Below are 12,848 nucleotides of genomic sequence, written 5' to 3' on the forward strand. Positions count from 1 at the left end.
TCATTTTACAATACCAGGGAAAATGTAAATGCTTTATACAGACCACTAGAGCGAATCATCTCATGCAGTCACACACCATAGGACCTTGGACACAAAAGTCCTTACTTAGCCGCTGCAGTAGTAACTCGCTGCAGTAGTAACTCGGAAGATGCTTCCTCTCTCAGAAAAGACAGAAACCTGTCTTCCAAAAGTCAAAGGGTAAATTTAACCAAAGGCTTTCTCTCCAAGAAAAACAATCTGATAATACTTACCTAAATAGCTGTATGGGAATTGGAACTCAGTGATACCATGAAGGTACCCAACAGGGCCCATGCCAACATTAACTATGAAGAAGACTCTGATCCATTCGATGGACTCACCAATCTAGTCTCTTCTAATCTTGGATTTCTGTATTATATATGGCCAGAATCCCAAATTTCTATACCAGGCATGTTTTACTTCAAAGGACATGTTCAGCAAGTTTCCCAGATCCAAAATCTTTGGGGGAGGAGGATGTAAAGAGAAGGTTTAGCAGTTAAGACTGCTTGCTCCTCTCGCAAATGACCATTTTGTTCCTAGCACCCTCTTCACATAGCATACAACGACCTCTGGAGAATCTGACTTCCTTTTCTGGCCTCTTCAGGTACCTACCCATGGACAGCACATATATACACATACACACACCTACAAGCAGAGAGAGACAGACAGAAAGTAAGACTGAGAGAGACAGAAAGGAGGAAAATAAAAATAAATCTTAAAAAAAATAATAAGTTAGATGCGGGCACTCAAGAGGCAGAGGCAGGCAAATCTTGAGCTCGAGGCCAGCCTGGTCTACAGAGCAAGTTCTAGGACAGCCAAGGCTATGCAGGAATGGGGAAGAGGTCTCACTATGTAGACCGGGCTACCTCTGCCTCCTGAGTGCTGGGATTACAGATATATGCCATCATGCAAGGTTCACACTTCAGTCTTAATTCCTAACCTTGGCTCCAATCTCCCCCAAGCCATCAGAGCTCTCTCTCAGCCTTCAGTAACATAATGCTCAAGTCACTATACAACTTGTTTTTGTCTTTCAAGGCAAGAGAGTTCCACATAACCCAAGTTGGCTTTGAATTCTTTATAAACTGAGGATGACCTTGAATGTCATTCTGATTCTCTGGGTGCCTGTACAATTAACTGTGATCCAAAGATCAAATCAGTCTTCTCACATACTACGTAAGCACCCTCCAACTGAGCTACATATATCCCCACTTCATAACTGGTCTTATGAGATATCCCACTATGTGGCCCAAGCTGGTTCCAAGCTCCTGGCCTCATGTGATGACTCCCCTGTCTTTCAGCCTCCCCAGTAGCTGAGACTACAAATGTGCATAACTGCACCTGCATCTCTGAATACTTTTAGTTGAGATGTCTTCATGGATCTAAAACCTAGTCTACCTAATGTCTCCCCAAACTCAAAGACCTTCTTTACTTCATTTCCACTATCAACTAAATTACCTTTGACCGCTTGCATTTTTCCCATGATGCTCTGACAATTCTTCAAGAGAACTCAGTACAACCTTTAAAGTATAGCTAAGGCTATATACAAAGAAACCCTGTCTAGAGGAGACAAAAACAAAATCTCACATCAGGGTATAATTTAGTTGTCCCTTTTCTTAGAGCCTATGTTCCAAGATCCTTAGTAAATGTCAGAAAACAGTACAGTATACTGAATGATTTTTTCTATAAATGCATACCAATAACTGTAATATACCATAATAAAAAGTATATGAATGTGCACTCACACCCTCTCTCCAAGTGTGAGTGTGTTTGTGTTTCTAAACATCTACTACCAGTAAAGGAAGATATAAGCTTAGTATCCTCAAGGCCCTGGTATTTAACTCCAGCATTAGTGCAACAAGGTGGCATATGCTTGTCCCAGCACCTGGGAAGCAAAGGAGCAGATTTCTGTGAATTCCAGGCCAGGGCAGTTTGTACATAGCAACTTCCAAGTCAGTCAGGGCTACACAGTGAGACTCTTGTCTCAAAAACGAATAAGCATGTTTTAAAACACCATTAAAGAACCCTCTTTTTTTTTTCTCTTTTACACTTTAAATTAAAGGCTTTCATCTTTTCACTGAAAGGAAGTATTTTCTAGTGTTTTCTTGGGAAAATCCAAATTGCTAGTATCACTCCTCTTGAGCTCTTGTTAAGAAAAATAAGGGTTACCTGAGCATAAGCACTCACATAATGAGTTTAATCATTAGTACAGGGTGGGTAGCACAGCAGCGCATACTCTGGACAAAGGTCTACCCAGGGTAGGAAAAGAGTGAAGACAGAGGAGCCTGGCAGTGGTGGCGCACGCCTTTAATCCCAGCACTGGGGAGGCAGAGACTGGCAGATCTCTGTGGGTTCAAGGCCAGCCTGGTCTACAGGACAGGCTCCAAAGGAAAACTCAACAAACAAAAGAGAGTGAGACAGCACAAAGACCAATTTAATGCTTAGGGGTTTTTGTTTGTTTGTTGTTTTTCTCAGAATTTTCCTTTGATATTTTTAGGCTGTGGTTGACTACGGGTCACTGAAATTGTGGAAACTACAAACAGGAGAGAACTAATACTTGAGGTATGTATATACCCTTGTTCATAATAATAACACTGTTTGAAATAGCCAAGAGACAGAAGCAACCCAAATGCCCATCTAAGAAAGAATGGATAAACAAAATACACATATACAACAGAATTATTCCTCAGCCTTAAAAGGGAAATAATGTCACATGACAGGAGTTGGAGGACCCTAAAGACATTATGCCAAATTGGGTCTATGTAGCCTTGGCTATTCTCCAACTCTGAATCCTCCTGTTTCCTCTTCCCAAGTATTGGAATTGCAGTCATGTCCTGTGGTGATATTTTGTTTGTGTTTTAACAAATAAAGTTTGCCTGAAGATCAGAGTGCAGATCTAAGCCACTAGAGGCTGGGCAGTGGTGGCACAGAGTTCCTAGCACATGGGATCCCACACCTTTAATCCTAGCACTAGAGAGGTGGAGACAGGAGCTATAAGGCTGAATACAGGCGGGAGGAGACAGTCTGAGGCAATCATCTGAAGATGCAGTCAGTCTGAGGATGTAATCTTGGAAGGTAGTCTTTTTTTTTTTTTTTTTTTGGTTTTTCGAGACGGGGTTTCTCTGTGGCTTTGGAGCCTGTCCTGGAACTAGCTCTGTAGACCAGGCTGGTCTCGAACTCACAGAGATCCGCCTGCCTCTGCCTCCCGAGTGCTGGGATTAAAGGCGTGCGCCACCATCGCCCGGCTGGAAGGTAGTCTTGAGGAGAAGATCGCCCCTTTAGCCTGAGCATTGGTAGAGATAGGAACTCTCTAGTGGCTGGCTGCTCTACTTCTGCATCTGACTCTTCATTTTTATTATTAATGCCAACTAGAATTGGTGATACAATGTGCCACCAAACTCAATAAAAATAGCACATTAATTATCAAAAAAAACTGTTTAAGAAAAAAGATAAAAAGAAAATGATAATACATACACAAATGGCCTTTAGTTTAGCTTCTTTCTAAAAAAATAAATTATAAAATAAGTCACTCATGGTTATATGTTCAAAAATATACATCAAAAGAGACCTGGTATTTATAAATTAATTTGCTCTGGCACAAAGCAAAGTATTTCTGCCCAAAGAGAATCAGAACTCTTGACCGGAAACAGATTTCCATCATCTCTCCTCCACTAAACCCAATGTGAGTCCACCATGGCTTTTACCAATAATGGAAAAACAAGCAAAATAAAAGCAATCCTTCCTAAAGCTACACCTGTTCACTCCTCACAGCTATTTCTCATTCTCAGAGCACATCTGTCTATGTTAATGATGCAGAGAAGGTCTCTTTTCAAAGACACAAGTACTCATCAGTTCAACAAATAATTTTTGATAGCAGTCAAAGACAGAGGTACAATGGTGACTAAATCAGTAGACTCCCACCTACTCCACAGCACTAGGACTAAGAGAAGACAAGTGTTCAGGGCTGCGAGATGGCCCAACAGACACTGACAACCACACACAAGCTTGGTAACTTAAAATTCAATCCTCCAGACCCCCATAAAGAAGAGAGCGCCAACTCCACGGAGCTCCCCTCTGACCCCCATGCACATGCGGCATGCACTCACACTAAGTCCTTAACATAGAAAAACAAAAACCACTGGTCACTATGTCACACTGTCATACGTAACTGGAAAATATTAATCTCCACTCTAGGCCCTTCCTGTAAAGTAAGAATTATGATGCCTAAAAGGTAAGCCCAAACCACTACATTACCAGAACAGTATTTATGTGCCAGAGTAGAAAACTGACCTAATATTTATAGGACTACAAATAACTCCCACAATAATTTCAAGTTCTAACAGTCTAATTTGACTCTGATTATCAAACTTGTACCACTGAAGACTGACAACTTTACAAAAACCTAAAATCCACACAACATACTCAGAACAAAAGAACCCAACTACCTGATAAAGCCAAGCTAACACTTAATATAAGACCTTAAAGCAGACACTTAAAAACAGTAGTCAGTTACTGTTTCAGCCACTTACTGTGATCTGGAAAGAATAGTAATTCTCTTTAAATATACAAAGTAACTTGAAAAGAAACAAGAAATGGTGACATTGCTAATAAACACTTCAAAGAACAATGACATAAAATCTGTAACCCAGTGAATATTTCTCATTTAATAACTGACCAGAGTGCGTAGGCTCTTCCCTTATCATGGGCCATTAAGCACCCTGGGCCTGGAGAGCTAGCTCACTTAAGAGCACTGACTGCTCTTGCAGAGGAATCAGATTTGATTCCCAGCACCCAAAAGGCAGCTCTGTTCCAGAGGCTCTAACGCCCTCTCCTGGCCTCAGCAGACACTGAAAGCACACAGTGCAAATATACATGCTACTGTCAAAACACCCTTACACAAAAAAAAATCCCCAAATTTTATTTTATGTATGTATGTATGTATCTATTTATTTATTTATTGGTTTTGGTTTTTCAAGACAGGGTTTTCTCTGTAGCTTTGGGGCCTGTCCTGGAACTAGCCCTTGTAGACCAGGCTGGCCTTAAACTCACGGAGATCCACCTGCCTCTGCCTTCTGGCTTCAAAGTCACAGAGATCCGCCTGCCTCTGTCTCCTGACTACTGACTGCTGGGATAAAAGGCACGTGCCACCACCACCAAGCCCCACCCCCCAAAAAATGTGGGATATCAAGCACCTAGCAAGGACCAGCCCAAGACTTTCAGTAGATTTGTTCTTGTTCTTAAAACAGTTTCAACACAGGGCCAAAGAGTAGCTAAGCAGATAACAAGTACAGGGCAGCTCAGAACCATCTGTGACTTCAGTGGCGAGAGATCCATCACACATTCTGGGCTCCAAGAGTACATATTAGGTCTACACACAGGAACGCAGGCAAAAACTAACACACATACAATAAAAATTCTTAAAAACTCAGCTAAGCAGAGTGGCACATGCCTTTAATCCCAGCACTCTAGAGGCACAGAAAGACCGACTGTCCTCACCAGGCGGTGGTGGTGCACACCTTTAATTCCAGCACTTGGGAGGCAGAGGCAGGTGGATCTCTGTGAGTTTGAGGCCAGCCTGGTCTACACAGAAATTCCAGGCCAGCTAGGGCTACATAGTGAGATCCTCTCTCTCTCAAAAAAAAAAAAAAAAAAGAAGAAAAGAAGCGGAACATTCACCAGCGTTGGAGAGACAGCTCGCCAGTTAAAAGCACCACCTACCAAATAAAGAAAAGGCACCTCCCAGCACACACTGTTATTATACAGTTCCACAAGATCCAATGCCATCTTCTGATTTCCTAGGGCACCTGCACACCCCTGGCGCATTCAAGCACAAGATAAAATTTAAAAAAAAAAGTCTTAAAAAAAGCGCACACATAACTCGAATTTAAGAAAAAAAAAACAGATAAAGAAAACTAAAGCAAATTTTAAAGCAACTTGTGTACCACAATTCAGTACTGTGGTAGTTTGAATGAAAATGGCCCCCACAGATTTGTAGGGAGTGGCATTATTTGAGAAGATAAGGACTTGCAGCCTTGGCCTGGCCTTTGAAGTTTCAAAAGCTCAAGCCAGGCTCAGTGTTTCTCTTTCTGTTGCCTGCCAATCCAGATGTAGAACACTCAGCTACTTCTCTTGTCTGTCTGTGAGGCCAACAGGCTTCCTACCACAGCAATAATGTACTAAACCTCTGAACCTATAAGCCACCCCCAATTAACGCCCTTTCTAAGACCTGCTGTAGCTGGTGGTGGCAGCACACATCTCTAATCCCAACACTAGAAGGCAGACACAGATGGATCTCATTGAGTTCGAGGCCAGTCTGGTCTACAAAGGAAGTTCCAAGGCAGCCAGGACTGTTACACAGAGAAACCCTGTCTCAAAAAACCAAAATAAATAAATAAATAAACAAACAAACAAACCAGAAACACATAGTTGCTGTGGTCAGAGTCTCTTCACAGCAATACAAACTCAGCCAGGCATGCCTTTAATCCAAGGCAGAGGCAGGCAGGCAGATCTCTTGAGTTCAAGCCCTACAAAGTTCCAGGGCAGCCAGTACTATACACAGAGAAACCCTGTCTTGAAAATCAAAAAAAAAAAAAAAAAGTAGGGTGGTGGTGGCACATACAGTTAATCCTAGCACTCAGGAGGCAGAGGGACGTGGATCTCTGTAAGTTGGAGGCCAGCCTGAACTACAGAACTAGTTTCAAGACAGACTCCATAGCTACAGAGAAACCCTGTCTCGAAAAACGAAAAGGAGAAAGAGAAACAGAAAGACAGACAGAAAAGAAAGAAGAAATTAAATGAAACCCTAAGACAAGAAGAAAAGTCAAGGAAAGAACACGCCAAATACTTAGGGTTTTTACCTTCCCTTCCTTCCCTCCTCACTTCATTTCTCTCTGAGATGTTACATTTTACAGAGCAGGAAAGTGTGAAAGGAGCTACACAACAATGTATAATAATCAGTATTTTCCCTAAGGACTTTCTTATAGACACCAGAAAACTAAGACGATTATAAAAACTGCATTGAAAGGAATGATAAAAATACCATAACTGCTAGAACAAAGGGTTACAGAAGTTCAGAAGACAAGAGAACTTTTTGCTGGCCTGAGAGCAAGGGAAAATTCACCAAAGGAAGTTAATGAGCTCTGGAACCATTACAGAAAATGAGCATTATCTTAAGGCAAAAGGAACTTTAGGAAAGCCAGGTCTTGGTGGTGCAGGACTGTGGTGCCAGGTATTCAAGGCTGAGGAAGCAAGTCACTAGGTCAACAACACATTCTTAGGTTCAAGCCCCATAAGGAGAAGAAAGAGAAGAGAAGAAAAATATAAAAACCATGTTTGTAAAGGTAAAAACATCTATTTGGCTGGAATAGAAACACTGTTTGGGGGCAGAGGCTAACCACAAAATACAGAAAGGAGTACAGCAGACATCAGAGGACCTGGTGAAATTAAACATCCTATTTACAGCACCAAAACAGAATTAAACCTTTTACAAAATGTATTATATTCATGAAATAAAACTGCCATGCATACTATTAATGAGTTTATGCTATTGAGCTAAGGGGGAAAAAAAGTACAGGATTGTACCTCATACAAAGATGCAGTGCTGGAGCTGAAGTCAGGTCATTTCTTTCTCTAGAGAATCATGGGCTTGTGGGTGTTGGGAGAAAAAACCTAGACCTATGTTCCTATTGCTGAAATGTCATTAAAGACAACCCGCAAATCTTTTCCATAAAATGAAAAGGGAAGAAAACTGGGTGGTGGTGGTGCATGCCTTTTAATCCGGTGCATGCCTCTTAATCCGGTGCATGCCTCTTAATCCCAGCACTTGGGAGACAGAGGCAGGCAGATCTCTGTGAGTTCGAGGCCAGCCTGGTCTATAAGAACTATTTCCAGTACAGGCACCAAGGCTACAGAGAAACCCTGTCTCGAAAAACCAGGGGAAGAAAAAAAAAAAGAAAGAAGGCAAGAACCAAAGAGATAATCGCCAAGGCTGAGTGAGTATTAAAATAAATAGACTACAGAGTTAGGCTTTTCTTTGAGGCTGGAGAGATGGCTTAGCAGTTAAGAGCACTGACTGCTCTTCCAGAGGATTGAAGTTTGACTCCCAGCACCTACATGGCAACTCCTAACAGTCAGACCCAGAGGATAGACACTCTCTTCTGGCCTCCCCAGACACAGCATACATGTGGTACATATACATACTTCAGACAAAACATCCATATATGTAAAAGTAATGTTTTTTTTTAAATATTTATTTATTTATTATGTATACAGCATTCCTTCCATGTATGCGTGCAGGCCAGAAGAGGGCACCAGACCCCATTACAGATGGTTGTGAGCCACCATATGGTTGGTTTTGGGAATTGAACTCAGGACCTTTGGAAGAGCAGGCAATGCTCTTAACCTCTGAGCCATCTCTCCAGCCCCCTAAAAGTAATGTTTTAATGTAGTTTTATATTTAATGTTTTTAAGCTTGTGTTTAAATTATTAAGCCCATTTTTAATTAGACCACCACTACTATGAAGCTGCTTTAAATAATTTAAAAGTCCACCCAACTTGGTGGCACACACCAAGAAGCAATCCTTGTACTCAGAAGGCTGAGGCAGGAGGTTTCCAGTTTTGAGGCTAGCCTAGATACATAATGAGATCCTGTCTCAGAAAAATAAAGTAAGATTGTAGTTCATCAGTAGAATGCTTTTGCTTATCTAGCATGCTCAAAGTCCTGGGTTCTACACTTAGCAACGCAAAAAATAGGATTCCAAAGTTCCAAACACCTAAGCACTATCTAAAATCGCCACTTCCTAGCAGATCTTAGGCTCCACCCATCTAGAAAAGGGGGGCTATAGTGCTAGCCGATAATGGCTTCCCTTGTGGCCATGTGGCTAGCTACCCTACTGACCTCTTGCCCCTACTTTACCAAGGCAACAAATTCACCTACACTCCTAAAAAACAAAGCCAGGAGTGTCAGTGGAGAAGTCAATCTTAGAAACACTCTATGAAGTAAACTCAGAAGCAGAGAGTGCTCTTCAATAGGCACCTGAGAGCCAGCACCACCAAAAATTAAAAGTGAGACTCCAAAAGGGAGAATCATTAAACCAAACAAATTCTCCGTATGCTTCCCTTGGTTATCCTTCAACTGAAAGCCAATCAGAATCTAGCCCTAAGCCCTCATTTTACACAGCAAGACAGGAGACCTAAAGCAGTTAGGCGATTTTCCCTAAGTGACCAATAAAAGTATTCGTCATAACAGTGCTAAATCACTTGGTTTCTTAAATGAGATTAAGTACCTGACTACAGAAATCCAACCTTCACCCTTTCCATACCCTTCAGTGACCTGCCCTCAGCGATACACAAAGGCTGGGTCAATCAGTTCTACCCATCAGTCATTACTATCGAGAAATTAACTCTTCCCCATTTAGAGTGTCTCCACCCTTAAATTCGCACTGAACATGCAGATTAACAAACCTCAAATGAGCACATTAACTGGAGTGCACCATCAGTACCTTGCTTGTTGCCCTTTTATTAAACGTTTCCTGCTGTGTGTGCACTTTTGCTTTTTTTTTCCTTTAATAGGTGGAAGATTTATACGACCTCAAGAGAGACCAAGGATAACGGTTCTGGTTTTCAAGTGTCAACTACTTAGTTATTATATATGCCCAGTTAACACAAATGACTGGCCCTTTAAATACTTCCAATTAGACAATGTTATTTTTTTTCTCATCTCTTATAAATAATTCTTAAATGTCGTAACCATCAGGGGTTAATACCATTTGAACAAAAACATCTAAAAATAATCCTCTGAAACCGGACATGATTGTGCATGCCTGAAATACCGACGTTCGAGAAACAGAGACAAGAGAATCACAAGTTCGAAGTCAGCCCTAAGTTACATAGTGAGAACCTGTCTTTCATTAAAAAAAAAAAAACAAAAAAAAAACTCTGCCAACCCACCAGATATTAAAATCATAGAAAAACTAATCTTGAAAAAAAAGCCACCAACTAAAGAGTACCATGGGGACTGGAGAGATGGTATAGTGGTTAAGAGCACTAGCTGCTCTTCCAGAGGACCCAGATTCAATTCCCAGCACCCAGATGGCAGCTAACAACTGTCTTTAACTCTACAATCTGGCAACCTCACACACACAGACATACATGCAGGCGAAACACCAATGTACATAAAATAAAATTTTTAAAAAAAGGAGTATTATCAGCTTCACTAGGTCACTGCTAACCTTCAAGCCTGTTGTAGAGCCAGGGGGCCTGAGGTGTCTGCCTGGAGGTGCAACGAGATTACACCATTTTACAATTATTTAACGGGTGCAGAAACGTTACGTGAATATGTAACAATGTTCGACCACATTTTAATCCCAGCTGTTTTCAATCCGTTTCTGCAGCAAAAGCTTTAGAAAAAAAGAAAAAGGCAGCATGCTGCTGGCATCTCAAGCCCAGTTAAGACATCACCACTGCATGTGTGACGCTGTCAAAGCAATTTTTAAGCTATACTTAAAAAGTAAACCACCACCAGAGAGGATGGGTCAAGACGAACGAATTAAACCGTTTTGAACGTTAAAGCCGCCGTCCAAAGTGGCCGGGAAAGGTTCTCCCCCTTTCTGAAAAGCCGGGCAAAAGTCCCTGGGCGAGTTTCAAAACTAATGACCGTACACTACGGCACAGTGGCACTGCTTAAAGTGAACTACCGAGCCGGCCAACTGTTCGCGCTCCTACTGCCAAAGGGCCTCGAGAAAACAGGCAGGGAAAGGGGAACAATAAAGCGTCTCACCGCAAACACAGCAAGAGAGGGACTGTCGGAAGTAAGGCAAGAGCCTGTTAATCTCTGTAAACGCCTTGGGGTCTCCGGGGTCGTAGTTGAGCACTAGGCGGCTCGCGGAAATGTAGAGAGCAGTAGCATTCACGGGGTTCATTGCAGACACTTCGACACCAATGGCTCCCGGTTGAAAAGAAATTCCGGATCCAAGTTTGTAAGCAGCCGGGGAACAATGGCGAATTTACAACAATTCGGAAGAAATCTGAGCAGAACCGCTGGCCCAAGCAGCAACCAAAATCCTTGCAAGTTTGTGAAGCTGAAGCGATCCTCCCACACATGGGGCCTTGCCGCCCCTCCTCCGTCCCTGAGACTTGCAGCCCGAAGAGAGAGAGGTTAAAAAAAAAAAAAAAAAAAAACAGGGTTCGAGTTCGTCCTAGACAGCCGCGGCTTGGCTGCTCCGGCCGGGATCCGCGCTCGCTCTAGCCCCGCGGCTCGGCGGGCGGCCTGCGCTCGTGCAGCATGTCCGGCCGCGGAGGCCCCTCCGGATGGAGCTGGCGCACACAGGAACGGGCCCGGTGGGGTCCAGGCGGGGCACTCTTCTCTCCGGCCGCTGGGCCCTTACTCCATCGCAGCCGGCGCGGAGGCAGCGGGACGACAAGGACTACCGCGCAGGCGTCGGCTTCCCGGGTTTAGTGCCAGCAGCTGCGGCGGCCGAGGTTGCTGCTGCTGCTGCTGCTGCTGCGGCGGGCGCGCGCCGCTGCCGTTCTCGCCATGCCGGACGCGGGACCCACGCTGCGCCTGGCGCGGCGGGCGGGAGGCCCCCGCCCGAAAGGGAGGCCCGGGAGGAAGTGCGCGCGGGCCCGCGGCGGCAGGAGGGGGCGGGGAACAGGCCCGGCAGGCAGCGGCGGCGCCCCTCGCTCCTCAGCCGCACACACTCGGGGTCACCAGCGCAAGCGCCGCCCCCTCACAGCCCGGCCATCTTTTCAGCCCGGCACTGACGACTCCTCCAAGCGCGACTGCCACCACCGCCGCCGCCGCCGCAGCCTGCCCAGCCGCCGCTCGGGCGAGCTCACCCCGCCAGGCCGCCGCCGCCCAGCGCGCACGACGAGGCCCGCTGCAGGCCCCTCCCTCGCGCCTGGCCGCCCTCACCCTGCCTTCACGCGCCGCTCTAGCTCGGTTGGGCCGGGGCTGCTGCGGCCGTGGCGGATGGTGCGGCGCGTCAGGCCCGCCCGGTAACGACGACCGTTACCCCAACGGGCAAAGACACTGTCATCCCCGAGACTCCCCCGCCGCCGTCGTCGCTAGCCCTCGCACGCATGCGCACAGCGCGCTCTCACCCCCTCCCCCCGCCCTTCCTTTCCCTCCGCTTCCCTTTTCCCCGGCTTCTCCTCTAAAAGCCCCCTCCACGCCCTCCCGGAGCTACCGGCTCGCCCGGCGCATGCGCGGGCCCCCCTTTTCCCCCCCTCCCCCTCGACCCTACCGCCTTTCGCCCTGACGCGTGCGCTTTGACCGCCCACCCAGAAAACCGGATAAACACATTAGCCCGCTCACGCCAGCCCCGCCCTGCCCCGCCGCCAGAGCCCCCCCCCCAGAGCACTGCGCATGCCTGGCTCTCCACTTACGGCTCCTAGAACGGAGCATGCTCGGTGCCAGCCGCTCACTCTCCTCTCCCCTCTCCTCCCCTCCCTTAGGTTGTGTGGGTTGCGATCTTGTCCCTCGCGTGGGCTGTCGTCCCCCCCCCACGTCGCGCCGTGTGCCTTTGGGGTCCCAGCGCGGACTCCCCACGTCTCGCCGACCGCGGGGGCAGGAAGCAGCCTAGCACGGCCGCCAGCCCCGCCTTGCCGCCTTCCTCCCGGAACCTAGCGGCGTGGCCGCCGTGGGCTAGCCGCGGGCCGACAAGTTTTAAAGGCACTCCTTTAGGTCCTCAGCGAGACTTGCGTTGTGCGTGGACACAGCTCATGATGTGTGATCTTGTTCTGTGGAGTCTGAACGTATCCGAATCCTTCGTTGTGCTGCATTTAAAAAAAAAATAAAAAGGTTTTGCCTTTTTTGCAGAAGGGCTGAAGACACG

General features: G+C 45.7%; 1 protein-coding gene across 1 annotated transcript in view; it reads right to left on the reverse strand.

Moving 5' to 3' along the window:
- Positions 1-12,097, reverse strand: part of Msl2 (MSL complex subunit 2) — a 28,294-nt gene extending 16,197 nt beyond the window's left edge. The window contains exon 1 of the mRNA XM_041677112.1: positions 10,793-12,097. Within this exon, the coding sequence (XP_041533046.1) occupies positions 10,793-10,934 (142 nt within the window). The 5' untranslated portion in view covers positions 10,935-12,097. The remainder of the gene's footprint in view (positions 1-10,792) is intronic.
- Positions 12,098-12,848: the final 751 nt, after the last annotated feature.

The sequence above is a fragment of the Microtus oregoni genome, unplaced genomic scaffold, assembly GCF_018167655.1.
Source record: "Microtus oregoni isolate MIOR12 unplaced genomic scaffold, Mior012 000028F_ref0000031, whole genome shotgun sequence".
Lineage (NCBI taxonomy): Eukaryota > Metazoa > Chordata > Mammalia > Rodentia > Cricetidae > Microtus > Microtus oregoni.